Genomic DNA, 16,414 nt, shown 5'->3' with positions numbered 1-16,414 from the left:
TGAGTTGCAGTGCCTTCTAGTGACAAGTTGGGATGAAATCACGGTGGACTACATCAATAACCTCATCGACAGCATACCATGTCACCTTGTGGAGATTATTAGAGAACGAGGAGGATCAACCAAGTATTGAATGTTTAATATGAACTGATATAAGGTTACAGACGCTATTTATAATAATTTCATGTTACATTTTGTCATCATATATGTTTTGATAAGGTTTTGTTGTGAAAGGTGAAATGTTTAATTATACATATTTCTACTAGTGTCTGATAAAATTGTTTGATGTTCTAATAAGTCATTCATGATGTTCATAGAACCTGTCTTATTATACAAATTACATATGTATATATGTTTAATATAACATGTATTTGTCAGTTTGACAGCGCTGAGTGTATTTGTATTCCATCTTAATAATGATTTTATTTATGACAAAATGTGCAAACATTTTGGCCAAGACCGTACATGTAGATATGTATGCAGCAGTATATTATTGGCGTTGGTAATGCACTTTGCATGGATAGTACACAATGTTTTTTAATTGATATGCAATTAACACAACACGTTACTTGTAGAATATTAAACTCGTGTAAAACTTTAGTGTTAGAACTAATTTCCGCTATTATTTTACTTCGAAATCACTGCCACATAAGAGTAGTTACTGGGGATAGAAAGTTTTCATTCACATGGATACACAGGACCAAGACACTAAGAATTAGTGTGCACAAATCAAGTGAAAGGTCCAAGTGTGGTATCCCTTAACTTAAAACTATGTATGTCACTGCTTAGTCATATAAAGTATGCATGTATATGGAAGAAACCATTCGTTAATACCAATTTGTAAAAGCATATGTATATAATCCTTCTTTCTTCCATGTAGAGGGCACAGACACAGGGCCAAAGTGACACAAGCTTTTAGTCACTACAGTAAGTAACGTTTACATATTTTTGTTTGTTTGTAATTAAGAACAAAGCTACACAATGGGATATCTTTGCTCTGCTCACCATGGGTATCGAAACCCTGATTCTAGCGTTGTAAGTCCGCAAACATACCGCTGTGCATTTACATATGTAAAAGGATTACATGTTTACGACTTTTCAACAACTGATTAACGAGAATGTCAACTACATGTAGAACATTTATATAAACAATTGGCCCCCCAGTAGCACAGCGGTATGTCTGCGGACTTACAACGCTAGAATCCGGGTTTCGATACCCGTGGTGGGCAGAGCACAGATAGCCCATTGTGTAGCTTTGTGCTTAACTTAAAAACAAACAATATAAACAATTAGAAGAATTCATGAATGTACCTGAATGAAATATATTCTATACTAGTTGTAGAAGAACGAAATTAGTAGTTATTTCAACTACAATTCCCTCTTTCTTATCTAAGGCTCTTCCAGGCCCGAACACTAAATGTAAATAATAAAACCTGTAATAACTTTTTCAAGTAACACGAAAAACGACATGACACCTAAACAACGACAACAAATGGGAAAACATAGACACTAGCAACCAGTTATAGGAAATCAAAATAAAACAATTCAAAGTTAATTAAAATGAAATAAATTAAACCAAATGAAGAGTCAAAAAATCAAGATCAAACCATAATGTAAACTTATAAAACCATCCAAATACACAGTATATACAAACTTTAAACATCATAACTCAAAATAATTACGAAACACAACTGAAGTAAAATTCAGTTAAGGTAACATTTAACAATATATACAATATTTACAATTCTGCAGGTATTGTTGTAGGCCTTTCAGATGTCTCTTTTAGTGTGACGATCTTTACATGTTCCACCCCTGCCACTATGACGTCAGCACATGTTTGTTACATTCAAGGGTCTGGTCAACACTGAATTTTTAACCAGTGTCTACTTGTTATAGAGATAGAGCAGTATCCAATGGGGAAGGAGGGAACAGCAAGGAGTACCACAACTAGTAACTGAAATTAGACCAGTGTTGACTAAAGCTTCTGATGTTGGAGGTTTCCTAATCTATTTGTTCAGAATTCCAACCTGCGTTCTGATAATATATATTAAACAGAGTCCACATAAATAACTGAAATCTCTTCTAAATTCACAAATAAATCTATAATTATAATCACGTAATACACACAAAAAATTTTTCATAACATTACATGTAAATGTAGTTAACAAAATTTATGAATTAAAATAACCTTGTTGAAATGTAATATCAAAATCAAACATTCAATGATTTCTGACTCAAAAAACAATAGATACCCTAGCTTTTATTTCATTTTAAATGAGCAGGCAATCATACTGTGATTGAACTAGTTATAAAGACTGATTCGTGTAATCAACGAACATCTTAGTCACCTTAGCTGCAAGATATTCCTTCACCAACAAGAGTGAAATGATAGGTCTGCCATGTTTTTCACCTGGTGTAGTGTGAATTCTATAACAACCCCATGTATGTCTCTCAGTGAAACATTACATGCTTATGAATATTTCTGTTTGGGATCAAAATGTATATATATATATATATATATATTCTTTACCTGCATTAAAAAACGCCAAACATTTCATGTTCTATATATCATTGTTGTCTAAGCTAATCACTGTAGTTTCCAACGAATGTATCACATTTCAGTATATCAAGCCAACATTTTGTATTGCCTTGAAAGTTGTACATTAGTACATATCATATTCATGTACATAATAATATATAGGTAAATTGCTTCAGTATAACATTGCAAGTTTGTTCAGGAAATTTCTATAAGCAAACATCTATTAACATTCGCTACAAAACCTAACCTAAGTGCTTGGAAAGTTAGGGTTGCAAAGTCCTTTCGGAATATTTATTAGAATCTCTGAGCATCATTAAAAGTGGAACTGTTGCTTTATTTAGGAATATTTGTCTGACAAGCTCAGTTATTATCAATGTGTATGAAATGAGTTTCACATAGATTTTTTGCAGAAAATCTGCCACAAGTTGGCTACATAAATCAAGAGATTATTGCAAAGCATTTGATCTACATTTTCCTTCCGAATATTAGCCAATAGCTTGGAAGGTAAAGGTTGCAACACCCTATCATTTGTTGATTTCTCAACTAACCAATGTCTTAACTGTAAAATAAGTAAGTGGATGACAAATGATATACTACATATACAACCTCTCGTGAAACATCACTCGATAGTTTAGAACTAAAAGAACACCACTAGCTTTCGGTCATTGATTTTAAAACCAAATCACCATCCTAATAGCTCGTCAACCAATTAACCCTTACAATAATGGTTAGGATGTCATTATTAGCATCTTGACAATTCATCATGGTAGATAGGCTGCTCTTCTACTGGTGTTTAGTCATATGATTTCTCTCGAGCAGATATGTACAGCCAGTTCATTTTCTTCATCAGATGAGAGAAGATCATATGACATAGTACTCTCATCACTAGAGACAAACTGGTGGTTCTTCTCTGATTCCTGGAGTATTCAGTTCTCAAAAGGCTTATCAGTGATAAAGAATTTAAGTTTGTTGACATCTTAGACACATATCTGCGCTCCACGTAACTGCTGTGACTCGTAGTTTACTTCATTGAGCTATTGACAGACAACATTTATGTTGATACGGCTACTTTACGCATTTATTGTTGTGAAAGTTTCCCTGTGTTAACTATTGTCGAATACAACGATTTCACATATTCTTTTGAACAAATGACCATACATAAAATTCACAGGGAGCTGTACCACTCATCTGAACATCAGGAGATGTGGACAACAACCACTCAGATTTTACTCATTTGCATAACTCATTATGACACAAAGTTGGTGTACATTCCATTCACTTTTGTAACATTTAACAAATTTAGCAAGTATGTGCTTGACAGTCTGTACTGTATATTAAAACAAATCACCTGAATGAGGCTGATATGGTGAATTGTGCATTTTCACCACATTTAACATTTGAAACATTTTGTATACAACTGGCTCTTGAAGGTAGCTCCTTGATCTGTGTGGATCTATCTAGGTGCATCAAACCCATTCTTCAGCCAAAATATCTGCGACAGAGAGTGCTGATGTGCCAACCAGTGGACAGGCTTCAGCTTACTTGCTAAGGTAATTGATTAGGAACAAAACATATATTCATTAACTTTTTCAGTTTGAGATGAGAACCAGCTGTATACAAGAAAGTTTTCTCAAACGTCTCACTTTTTCTTCTGGCCAGTCATGTGGTACAAAGTCTACACCTTTGCTCAATGTCTTAACAGGAATGCAGCCAGAAAATATGCATTCACACATTTGCAACTGTATGCGATACTCACGGGTGTTCTCCAGTCTTTGCATTATACACGATTGAAGTATGTTCTGTTCTAGAGCTATGGAGAGCACTGGTTGCAACAGAGATTGGCTACCACATTTCATTAATTAATAATGATGGTACAACATTTTATCCTACATTCTTAACTGACTATATAACTACCAAGTATTGTGCACGTTGGTACTGTATTAGGCGGTTTATGATGGATACACACTACCTTGCTACATTGCATGCTAAGTCTGGGTTCTTCATCTATGATCTAATATTTTGATAAACTAATATATCATTGTTTCTATGATGATTACCCCAGTACTGTTATACAATGAAGTTGAACGCTTTTATCTTCAACTGCGTATTATAACTTTCAAGTTTCTAAAGTATATTTGCCATTCCAGTGACATATAGTCCACTTGAACTTAAAACTTCAAACCATACTAGTAGTGTCAGTTTCCAAATATTCAGAGACACGAGTGATTTCGAACAGGAGTAAAAAGTTCAAAAGATCCTTTTTATTCCAGAAAAAGAATGGTCTACTCCTCATAGCTTTTTTAGTTTCTGAGTCTTTTGGAATCTACTTGATTTTTGTTGAAATTTTCTGTTAAACTTTCATAGTAGTGTTAGTAACGTTTCGGAAATACTACAGCTCCAATCTGGTCTTTCTTATTTGTTTAATATTGAATGCTAAAGAGCACTCAACCATCACGTGCTCCATACCATTATACAGTTGTAACTAAACCATGTCAATTCCATGATCACTAGCATATATATCCAGGATGAATGGAAATTGTCAGTAAGACAAGCAACACTGGTGCTTGAAACAAGGTATACTACAAGGACTGGAACACATCTTCACATTCCAATGTCCACAACCAATGCTAGTCAGGGAAGACAGCGGTGCAGTTACCTTGAAAAATCCGGTTACAAACCATTGATAATGTGATGTGAAACTATCTTGTTTATCAAAAGGCATATTCCTAGACCACTGTAATTTTCACGGGATCAGTGTAAACTCCATTTCTACTAGTTACGACCAAGAAACTGCATTTATTGGTGCGTGAGTTTGCACTTTATAAACTTCCTTCTTTATGTGCTAGTATATTGTTATTACATTCTCAGATTCAGCTTGAAATGTGCATCCAAAAATGACTATACAATATATATAGAAGATACATCTTTCCCATTGTATTCCTCTAAGAAAACGTTTTATTAGCCTCTTGGAAATGGCAGGTACATCACACACACTGAATAGCATTATGTGGAATTCATTTAGCCCTTTTTGAGTACTGAAAATAGCTTAGGTCTTTTTTTGTCATTCTGTATATAGAAATCAAACTTGGTGAATTGAACCAACGGATATTGCCAAATGCATTTAAACATTCATCTGTGCACAGTAAAGGAAATGCATGGATGTGCAATACTCTGGTCACTTTTTAGAAATCCATACATAACCTTAACATTTGTGCTTTGTTTTTGTTTTTACAGTTACCATTGGAGATGACAAAGTTCCTTTCAAAAGTTGTATTATTTCATTCTTTAACATCAAGTCATTTTCAGCACACTCGTTATCCGTGGTACTCCAAGGAATACTCTTGAAGTGTTATATTGCTATATTGCACAGACCTCGCCCATATGTATGTGATGATTTGTGAATGTTGTCTGACCTAATCAGCCATCTGGTCACACAAACACGTGAGCAAACTCTATGAGCAATTCACTGAATTCATGTTTCTGTGTTGAGTTCAGATTTTTCACACAGCCTTCTGTCAGCTGCTATGATTATTGGGCATTCATTGTCGATGTAATTCAATGACTGAGTTACTAGGTACTTGACTAGTTTGTGTAACTTCTGCTCTGTTACATACCAATGACCATTCCAACTAGAAGCTGAATAGCCAAATATCTGTAGTTATAAAATAGCACCAAACATAGCATCACCTGTTCCTAAATCCATCTATTCCAAGCAACCAATTGCTTGAAATACACAAGGAAATGGCCTAGATCCTCTCTAGGTGCCCTCTTTTACACTTGCAGGCTCACATATCTTACATTACCACCATAATTAAATGGTGGGGCAGTTATGTATCTGCTACCAGCTTCTCTATTGCTGTGCACATTCAGAAGTGGCCCTTTTCTTATTGCAATAGTCCAGAAATGCATACATCCTTATAAATATGACGTTCTTGGGCAAAGTCTGGAGCAGAATAGTATTGCATGTGGGAATGTATATCATCATAACCACATAATACATAGGGATAATTCAGTTGCGAGATGCTGTCTCTGAGAGTTGTCAGTGTACCCTGTTAGCCTGTAAAGTTCCTGACTAACTACAAGATTTGCTGGATTATGATGAGATACTAGCTGTTCCGCCCGCCAGCATTGCTACAGTTTGTATTGAACTTTGTGCAACACGTGCCTCTCATCACTCTGCACAACTGTAGGTGGCTCAAACCCAAACATTGTGATACTTTTGCTTGCAAACAAGCACCTTGAGATCTCATAGATACCCCCCACTACTACTCGGTATCTTTCAGCTGCTTCTCACCACAATGACCCTTTTCTACTGTCTTATGCTCCAGGCTATGGGAAGTAACTGGAGCTATCTATAAATCTATTGGTACTGAGGGAAAAGCTATAATGTGGATATCATTATCAAAATTTCTAGGTCTAAAAAAGTTCCTTTCGTAGTCCATGCCACATTTTCAGGTTGAGTCCTTATTTCAATCACAGCTTCCTCCTCTTTGCTGTACTTTCTATGTGGTCTCCAAAGTGATCACATTAAAGGTACTAGAAAGTAAAATGGGGAAAAAAGTATGTTTAAAATAAATTATACAATAACAAACTATTTGACTACGTGATTATTTGAATTCATATTGGCTGATGGAGTGGTGAAGCTTTTTTAAGGAGTCTGGACAGGAGAAGATCAGCAAAAATTATTGTATACTATGATTTTAATTAGACAAAGGGTTCAAGTGTGGTATCCCATAACCCAAAGTTACACATGCCACTCAATGCTCCAAGTAACGTATACGGGGAGAATATCCTTAAATTTATACAAGTCTTTGTGTCAACCTTTGAGATAGTCTTGCTCCTCCTCCTCCCCTGAAAGTGGAAGCATACACATGACCAAAGTGGTACAAGCTTCTATTATTGCTGTATGTAACATTTAATTATGCAAAAAGGATTAGCCCGTATTAATGACTACCTGACATATGATGTCACAACTGCATACAGACCACCTTGATAAACGGGATGTCACAACTACGTTAAGATCACCGTGATTAACGAGATGTCACAACTACGTTAAGATCACCGTGATTAATGAGATGTCACAACTACGTAAAGACGACCTTGACTAAAGAGATATCACAACTACGTGAATACCATCTACGCAATAAGTTAGAAAAATTATATGAATGTACCAGAATAATGATATATTTTGTGTGGGTAAAATCAGTCGCTAGTTGAGATACAACAGAATGCCCTGAAACATATGAAATGCCATACATGTGCTACGTATTTCTGACTTAATTCTAAAGTTATCCATTGACTGTTTAAACAAATTTATCTCAATTATTTATGCAACAAATTGTTCGTGGGTTCATGACTTTGCTAGTTACAGATTCCCTAATACTGTAGGAGTCACGCAAAATTAAGCAAAAATATCACAAATATTGCAATTAATTACATTAATTATGATTTGGATTTCGAATATAAAATGAACGATTTTGCCTAAATGTTTGTCCAGTTCTTTATATTGAGGTAACAGGCAAAACATTAAATTACATAGCATGATACAGTATATTAAATGAAGCAGGTTAACTGGCTTATGTGCGATGAGTTAAAAACTAATTAAATAAGTTGAAAAGAAAAGAAAAACACGTGATTAACTGTCTTTATTTTGATGCTGGAGTGCGTCTTTCCATGCAGCAGTGAAGTCACGTAACTTGGAGAAAACCAGCAGAGTTGGGTCTGAGTGCAAGTTGTATGTGAAAGGAAAACACGGTATTTCACAGGAATTAAATAGCTAAGCGCACGGGGAAAACGTGATGAAACATCAAACAATTGTGTGTGTGTATATATATATACGTACGTACATGTATATACAAGAAATATGTTCCTACTTAACAACGGTAGATACTTCTCTATCGAACACCGGTCTTGTCACATATTTAAAGAGACTCAAGACTACGTATTGTATAACAACCTCACTTTGTTCAAGGTGGAATTCGCCATTCAGCATGATCTCTTCTCACCCCCTGTTCCGACTCCAAGCGGCCAAAAATATGCCCAATCCTTACCGTTTTCGTAGTTGTTTGTATTGTTCTTTCTGTTCCTTTGATCTGTTTTCAACGTAAACACTCATCGAATCTCCCACACTTGTGAAACGTGGACGTTTCACAATTTTTAATATCTTCATCACAGACTAGACAGATTACATTAATCAAGTGAGTATAAGATACGTTGATTCTTCACAAACAAACTGTAATGTCTTAATGAAAAATTAAATACAATAATCCACTAAGTTTTTATTATAAAGATATGTTCGCTTTCTTCATCTCTAATACCTTTTTCATAGATTAGACACATTACTTTTAGTTTTTATTATAAGGTACTTTTTGCATTCATATGGCTGTTGGGGTAGAGAAGCTTTTTATGGAGTCCGCTCAAGTTAAGTTCAGCAAGAATTATGATATACCGCACTTTTAAATAGAGATAGGATTCAAGTGTGGTATCCCATAACTCAAAGTTACACGCCACTGACTGTTCAAATTAACGTACACGGGTATAATAGCCTTAACTTATACCAACAAATATTGACTTTTTTTTTTCACAACAACCAGTTTCTTTATCACAGATTATACACAATACATCAATCAAGATAATCTTTACAGTAAGGCTCGTAAACTGTAAAATTTAAATATTTCAAAAACTTTCCATTTCCAAATCATTTCCAACAATCTCGTCACAATGTAATCTTAAGTTATAAATATGTGCTTTTTTAAAAAAACTTTGTCAAAGTCAATACAAAATATTTATGTAATTTAAAAATGGAATGGTTTATCTATACAGTATCAGTGACCTTGACCTATTAATGGCTATAACTGTTGAGGTCATTTATATTTTGTTGTTGTGTGTGATATGAAGCACAAAGCTACACAAAGGACTATCTGTGCTCTGCCCACCATGGGTATCGTAACCCGATTTTTATTGGTATAAGTCTGCAGACATACCACTGTGCCCTTTATATTTTTGTATTGTTATTATATGAAATATGACGAAGATTCAAATATAAAAATATATTCTGTAAATAAAAACAAGTCTTCTCAGACACTATGCAACCTAAGAAAACAGGATACCTTACTTTTGAAATTGAAGGGATCACAAAATATACAAAAAATATTTTAAATATATGTTAAATATGTTAAAATATAAGATTAATGGATATTACTTTACTGCTCTGAGATTTCAAACATTCTATAAATAAAATTGCATATTACATTGGAATAAGAAACTACACGAAGGTTGCGAATAAACATGCCTGACGAAGAAGAAAACAGATAAAGTTTGTGTTTGTTTTGGATATTCGGGGAACGACGCAAGGCTTATTGTGCTAGCATTCCCTTTAATGTGAGAGACTGAAGTTGTTTATTGTCGTTTCGTTCAATTTCACGCAAAGTCGTCCATTATTTCGAAGTGATAAGCTAGAGGGAACTCAGATAGTCAACAGCGCTCACCACCAACTCTTGGGCTATTCTAATCGAAAAGAGAGATTTAAGCGTCACTCTTATAACGCACCAACAGCCCCAACTTGCAGGGCACAACTTTGTGTCAACCATGTACCCTAGAATTCACAGTTTAGCATGTTTATCAGTAGGCCACGGTCGGCCTTAAAACGAAAAGAATGTTATCTTAGGTCTCAGCGCAAGTAAACAAATTGAAGTAAAATACCTTAAACAAAACCCCAAAACTATACAGGGCAATGTAACAAATTGAAGTAAAATACCTTAAACAAAACCCCACAACTATACAGGGGGAATGTAACAAATTGAAGTAAAATATCTTAAACAAAACCCCACAACTATACAGGGGTATGTAACAAATTGAAGTAAAATACCTTAAAAAAACACAACTATACAGGGGAATGTAACAAATTGAAGTAAGATACCTTAAACAAAACATCACAACTATACAGGGGTTCATTGCTTGTAAGATACATTAGATCTTTTCTATTTTTCTTTTCATCGTTGTTTGATACATATGTTCCTTACATGTTTTTGCAAAGTTGGACAATATTATTCTGTCAGTTTACTTATTTATATTGTAGCCACGTGTAGTGCAAAAATTTAAGGTTTTAAGAAGGTAAAATAATATTGTTTTGCCTGTTTTTTAACAAATAATTTGTTTTTCAATTTTCTCTAGGTCCAACATCTAAAAAAATGTTCAAAAGTCGTGAAAAACAATGCCATTAATATTGAGTCCGATATTCATAGCCATGTGCATGATGGAGCATAAAGAGAGTTTGAAATGTCATTACAAGTTTGAAGACAAGGAATCGCAAGTAACAGCTACTAATCTAGCGACTGGTGAAATCGAAGGCCAGGGTGATGTTAATTCCTATTTCGATTCTGAAGATAAGGAATCGTGGATAACGGCTACTACTGTTGCCATTCGCCAGATTGAAGAGAGATGCTGGAATAAAATACAATCTTCTAATCAGAGATACTTAGAAACTCCTGGCACTGACCCCACACCTACAAAACTGTTTTCAGCAAAAACAGTTCACCGGAGAGACAGACCCAAGTCCGATTCCTTTGTGAAAGTGGAGGATCAGTTTCATCAAAGTCCCTGCATCCCGCGTCGAACACTTTCAGACTGCCGACAAGATCGACAACTCTATGTCACCTTCCAGACGTCATCTTATCCATCTGCTAGACGTGGTGTGGCTTTTTTACTGGACGACATTAGATACATTGATGACAGCACCATGAGCACTATTTCTACTTTTCACGTGGACTCGTGGTCTTCCCTCTGTCCTTTCCCAACGATAGCTGACGAACTTCCCGATCCCTTTCTTACCCAAACCCCTCCTGTTTCCAGCTTTGATGGATTTTTCCACGAATATAAACTTCCTAGGCCTAGTCCTCTGGCAAAGGACCACTACCAGCCTCTTGCTGAAGAAGGCACCCCCAAGACTGAGAAAGGCGGCCAGTTACCATGTAAAGTAGTTACAGAAACACTTCTCCAGTGGGATCCCGACAGTCTCAGTGTCTATTCTCTAAAATTGGAAAAAGATTTCAGGTCAGTTAATAACCAAATTTATTTGAATCGAGTTCATTCTAAGATTCAGTTACTAGCGTGATGTACTGAGTAAAAAGGTTTTGGTTTTACACAAGTTTGTTTAACTTCTTATTGTTCTCAGTTTATAATGTCAATCCATGGTTGAAGTTTACTTTTGCTTGTTGCAACAAACTTATATTATACAAACTGTGGTACCCATTCTTTGTCCAGGTTATGAACTTACAAAATGTGGGGTGGATGTTATGATAAATAACACAAAAATCCCAATGTTCACACGATTTATTTATAACATTACATATTATTACAGTATTCTTTATTACCCCACCAAAATTTGGTATAAGCTATAAGAACTCAATATGTATATATGTAAAACATGGTATACACTGTGTGATGGCCAGGGTGACTTTGTAGGAAGAGGTAGCGGCCAAATTAAGGCGTTAGGGTGCTTTTTGTTGCCCTTCCAAAACCCAGTTTTTAATGTCCTTCCACAGTGTTTCACGTGATTAATTAATAGACGGTCATTAGTCGCAGAATTGTCTTACGGGTCAAAGTTGAAAGGTCACAGGTCAAAGTAGAAAGTTGGTATAACTCCAAAACGGCTCTTCACATCAGCCTTATTATTGCTGTTATTTGACATTTATTATCTTTGACTTTAGTTAACGTTAACTATATTCATAGATGGCGCCATGTCCTTACACCGAAACAAAAACTTTTTACAATTTCTGTAACACAACATACACACAGTGTGTGGGAGGAGTTGCATGGCATATTGTTACCGAAAACGAATTGCGTGGAATAATGTTACCGAAGACACGCTGCGTGGTGTCACGTTACTGAATAAATATGATGTAATCACTATTTTGTGTGTTCTAGGCGATTCTTTGTTATCTTTGCATGTAAATGTTTGACAAAAAATATTTTTGTTTTTAATAGATGGCAAAGGTTTTGTTTGTAATTAAGCACAAATATACACAATGGGCTATCTGTGCTCTGCCCACCACGGGTATCGAAACCCGGATTATTAGCATCGTAAGGCCGCAGACATACCGCTGTGCCACTGGGGGGCATATGGCAAAGGAAGCTTTAAAATTATCAAAGTGTTTGAGGAATCATATTTTATGGTCATTTCGGATGTCGATAGTTTTGCCGTTAAAAGTGATATTAATATATAATCTATATAAATAAAGTACAAAGAAAATCTGTCTGTCTGTTTGTCCGTTATCTAACTACTCCTAGGTCGCTGGGCCTATTCTCAAGTAAAATTTGTAGGGATGAGAGCTTGGAACAATGGGCATGTTAACGGGGTTCACAACCCCCTCTACTACTTATTATTGCTGTTATTGAGCATTTATCATTTTTTATGTAAGAACGTCAACTACATTTATAGATGGCGCCACATTCTTACACCGAAACAAAAACTTTACTTTAGTGTCTAGTTGTAGAGAAGTACAAATTCCGAAGTTGCGGCACAAATCAGCTCTGAGTATGAGCCAAGACAGTGGATAGGGATGGGAGGCTGATATGAAGTTATCCTCTCAAAACAGATTGCCCATAACTCTAGTTGTAGTATTGCACAAATTCTGGAATTTGCGGCACACAATAGCACAAAATCAATACTAAATATGTGTACAGTTTGGTTAAGTTTAGAGTTGGTGCGGTAGGGAGCAAGTTCATGAACCTGCCACCGGGGGCATCTTGCAACTAATAACACACAGTTTAACATAGATGCAACATGTAAAATCTATATAATGTAAATATATTGTAATTTCTTACTGTTTTTAAAGGTTTAATGAAAGGGCTGTGGTTAAAAGTATTTTGTTAAAATTATTTTTCTTTCCATGATGTACACGAGTATAATTTTTTTTTACTTGATTAATAAAACCACGTGTTTATACGTATTGAAATAGTCAATGTTTAAATTCCTTTATTCTCTCTCTCGTGGCGCAATGATAAGTCTGGTGGCTTATAACGCTAAGTATCGGTTTTCTATACCGCGGTGGGCACAACATAGATAGCTCATTTATAATTTTGTAATTAACTACAAACAAACAAATAATATCTAAATATCACAATGATCAAATGAGCATTCAAATAGCTAAAATGAGCAAAGTACATCACACCATAAACAAACAAACAATAAAAAACTAAAGTACTGACTGTTTCACCTTTCACACAGTTCTTTCATTTAATACTTAGCAATAAAGAATGCAGTGATAGTGGGCTTATAAATGATGTAAATATGTCCATATTCATTACAATACTGAGTTAAAGATATAATGCAACCTATATATATATTATTTATTTATTTATATATATTTGTTTTGGATAAAGAGGAATATTTCCTATTTTTGACACTCACTGGCTAGATGTAATTGACCTATGGCGCTTTGTGTTTTCATTTACTCACCACAGTGAAGTTATATCTAAGATTTGACGTTGCTAACTTATTCTTTTGAATGATTCAGTTGACAAGTTGTTTAGAATACTAAAGATAAATATGAAGCCCGATCTATCATTCAATTATTACCCACTTGTCATTTAGTTATATGTCTCAGTGATCAGTGATAAATCGAATGATAGAATGAGCTTCACATGTATTTTTGAGATAATTGGTTTATATTTTACAGGTTTATATACAGTGTTATAATTAAAGTTATTATCTTACAGGTTCTTTTTTTTTATTAATCAGTAACACAAATAACAATTACTTTAATTATTCCATCGTCTTTGTTCGAAATAAATATTTTTGTGGTTTATTAGAAATGATTATAATTTCAATAGTTGTTTTGGTCTTTTCATCATCCCTTATTTCATCATTTTCAACTCTGTGAGATTTCTAAAGATGTTTTATATGAATTATTTATAAACTGATCTTAAACTTTTCACTAAATAAAGACACCCTACATAACAAATTACGAATTTTTTTTTATTGAATTCCCAAAATTTACTTGGCGCTACAATATAGACAAACTAATTCAATATATGCTAACAGATATTTAAATTAATGTTTATGTTAATATTTATATTAATTTCAGGTATTTCTTCCAGCATCCGTACGCCCGTCTTTTTGTATCCTACTTTGTTATATTTTGTAATTTCCTCATTTTCGCTGAAGATCCAGTCTCGCACAGTCACACGGAGAGCGAGATTCCAGTAGTTGGCAATGTCTTTTCTTTTATAGCAACAAAATACCCTTCTGAGTGGACCTGGTGTCTTGTGAAGGTAGCATTATGGCTCTTTGCCATAGTTATTGGTCTTGAAGTTGGAAAGCATTTTATTCATAACTGCTTTTTAAGTAAGTACAACTTTTTATTACAAGCGTTGTTATGAGCAACATCAAACGAGGTTAGAAATTAATTAAATTTCGACAACTGTGAAAGAGAGTGAATGTGAAGCTTTCGATATTTACAGAGGATGATGTTGTGGCAGTTATAAAGTGTCAGGTTTTACTCTTCTATGACTTAAAAATTGAATATATCTATATACAAACAAAAGTTTTTAGATTTTCATGCATGTAATTGACATCCTTGTGAACATAATTTAGTCAATCCTACCTTGCCCATCATCTCGGTACCTCAATCGTAAACTAGAGAGTTAAAAACGGGGTTCGATTAAGTTAATATTGTTACGACAGCGGAAGTCACGTGACGCTGCTGGCGCATTGGCGCTGGTGGCGTATGCGAGGAGTTTCTCGAATGATCGTGGATTTCCTAGTTTGTTTCAGGCGCCCTCTTTTTTAGTATATAAGCCTGGCAAATAAAGCCAGCAAGGAATCATAGAATTGCATAGGCAGATAGATTGAAGATAGAGATAATTGAGTCAAGTGAACAGTAGACACCGTAAGTAAAGTGTGTGAATCGCTGTGAATTATAGCATGTTTTTATAAAAGTAGTTAAGTTAAAGTGACTGTGGAAATTCTGTGTATTACAAAGTTGTATCGAGAAAGAATAAACTAGTTTTAATTAAGAAAGGACTTATATCGCTGAAGTTTCTCGGAAAGAATTTATACCGGAAATTAACAAACAAACAAACAGATACGTAGCAATATCTCTAAAATATGACATGAGAGTGACTGATGACATAAATAATCTAGAAATGTTGATGACATTTTCTGACTAAAAGTGGGTCCTCCACCCAGTTCTTTTTGTCTTAATCCAATGAAGATGTCTTTTGTCTATCTTCAACCTGCAGCTGAAGTAAAGAACACCATGTTTTGTACAATAGATTACAGCTAGCACTTCAAGTTGGTGTTATACGTCACAATAAATGGAAATAAGAGTCAAGGGCACCTAGTCATTAAGGATTTTCGTCTCATACTATAACACTTGAGTTGGCTGTTTGTTTGTTGTTCAGCGAAAAGCTACACAATGGGCTAAAGGTAAAAAAATTAAACTTGTGGAAACATACGTACAGTATAGTTGTGAAAAAAAAGATTAAATCGTATATATAATAGTATGCTATAGATAGTATAACGTGGCATAGACAGGTAGATGTAGTGAATTGTAATATCTTTCTGAGGCTGAGTGTGGCCTTGTGAATAGCGTGTCGGACTGTGGATCTGTGGGTCTAATACTCACGCCCAATTACCGAAAAAAAAAGGAAAAATCTCGCCTCACACTTTGAGGCCGAGGGTGCGTTATAAGGGTAACGGTAAAATACTACAAATCGGTCAGAAAAGAATAGCGTAAGAGTTTGTAATGGGTGCAATTGACTACCTGCCTTCTTCCTAGACAGTGGGTGGATAACTTTACGTGAATATTTTTTGTTTGTTTGAAGTTAAGCACAAAGCTACACAATGGGCTATCTGTGCTCTACCCACCACGGGTA

General features: G+C 34.9%; 1 protein-coding gene across 1 annotated transcript in view; it reads left to right on the top strand.

Annotated features, from left to right (window-relative positions):
* Positions 1-11,059: 11,059 nt before the first annotated feature.
* LOC106464675 (transmembrane protein 117-like) overlaps positions 11,060-16,414 on the top strand; it is a gene marked incomplete at its 3' end in the record, with an annotated part of 29,916 nt that continues 24,561 nt past the window's right edge. The window contains exons 1-2 of the mRNA XM_022392441.1: positions 11,060-11,587; positions 14,623-14,882. Of these exons, the coding sequence (XP_022248149.1) occupies positions 11,274-11,587; positions 14,623-14,882 (574 nt within the window). The remainder of the gene's footprint in view (positions 11,588-14,622; positions 14,883-16,414) is intronic.

This window comes from Limulus polyphemus, unplaced genomic scaffold (assembly GCF_000517525.1).
Source record: "Limulus polyphemus unplaced genomic scaffold, Limulus_polyphemus-2.1.2 Scaffold1715, whole genome shotgun sequence".
In the NCBI taxonomy this organism is placed as follows: domain Eukaryota; kingdom Metazoa; phylum Arthropoda; class Merostomata; order Xiphosura; family Limulidae; genus Limulus; species Limulus polyphemus.
The sequence above is the reverse complement of the archived record's forward strand: the minus strand, read 5'-3'. Positions and strand labels throughout refer to the sequence as shown.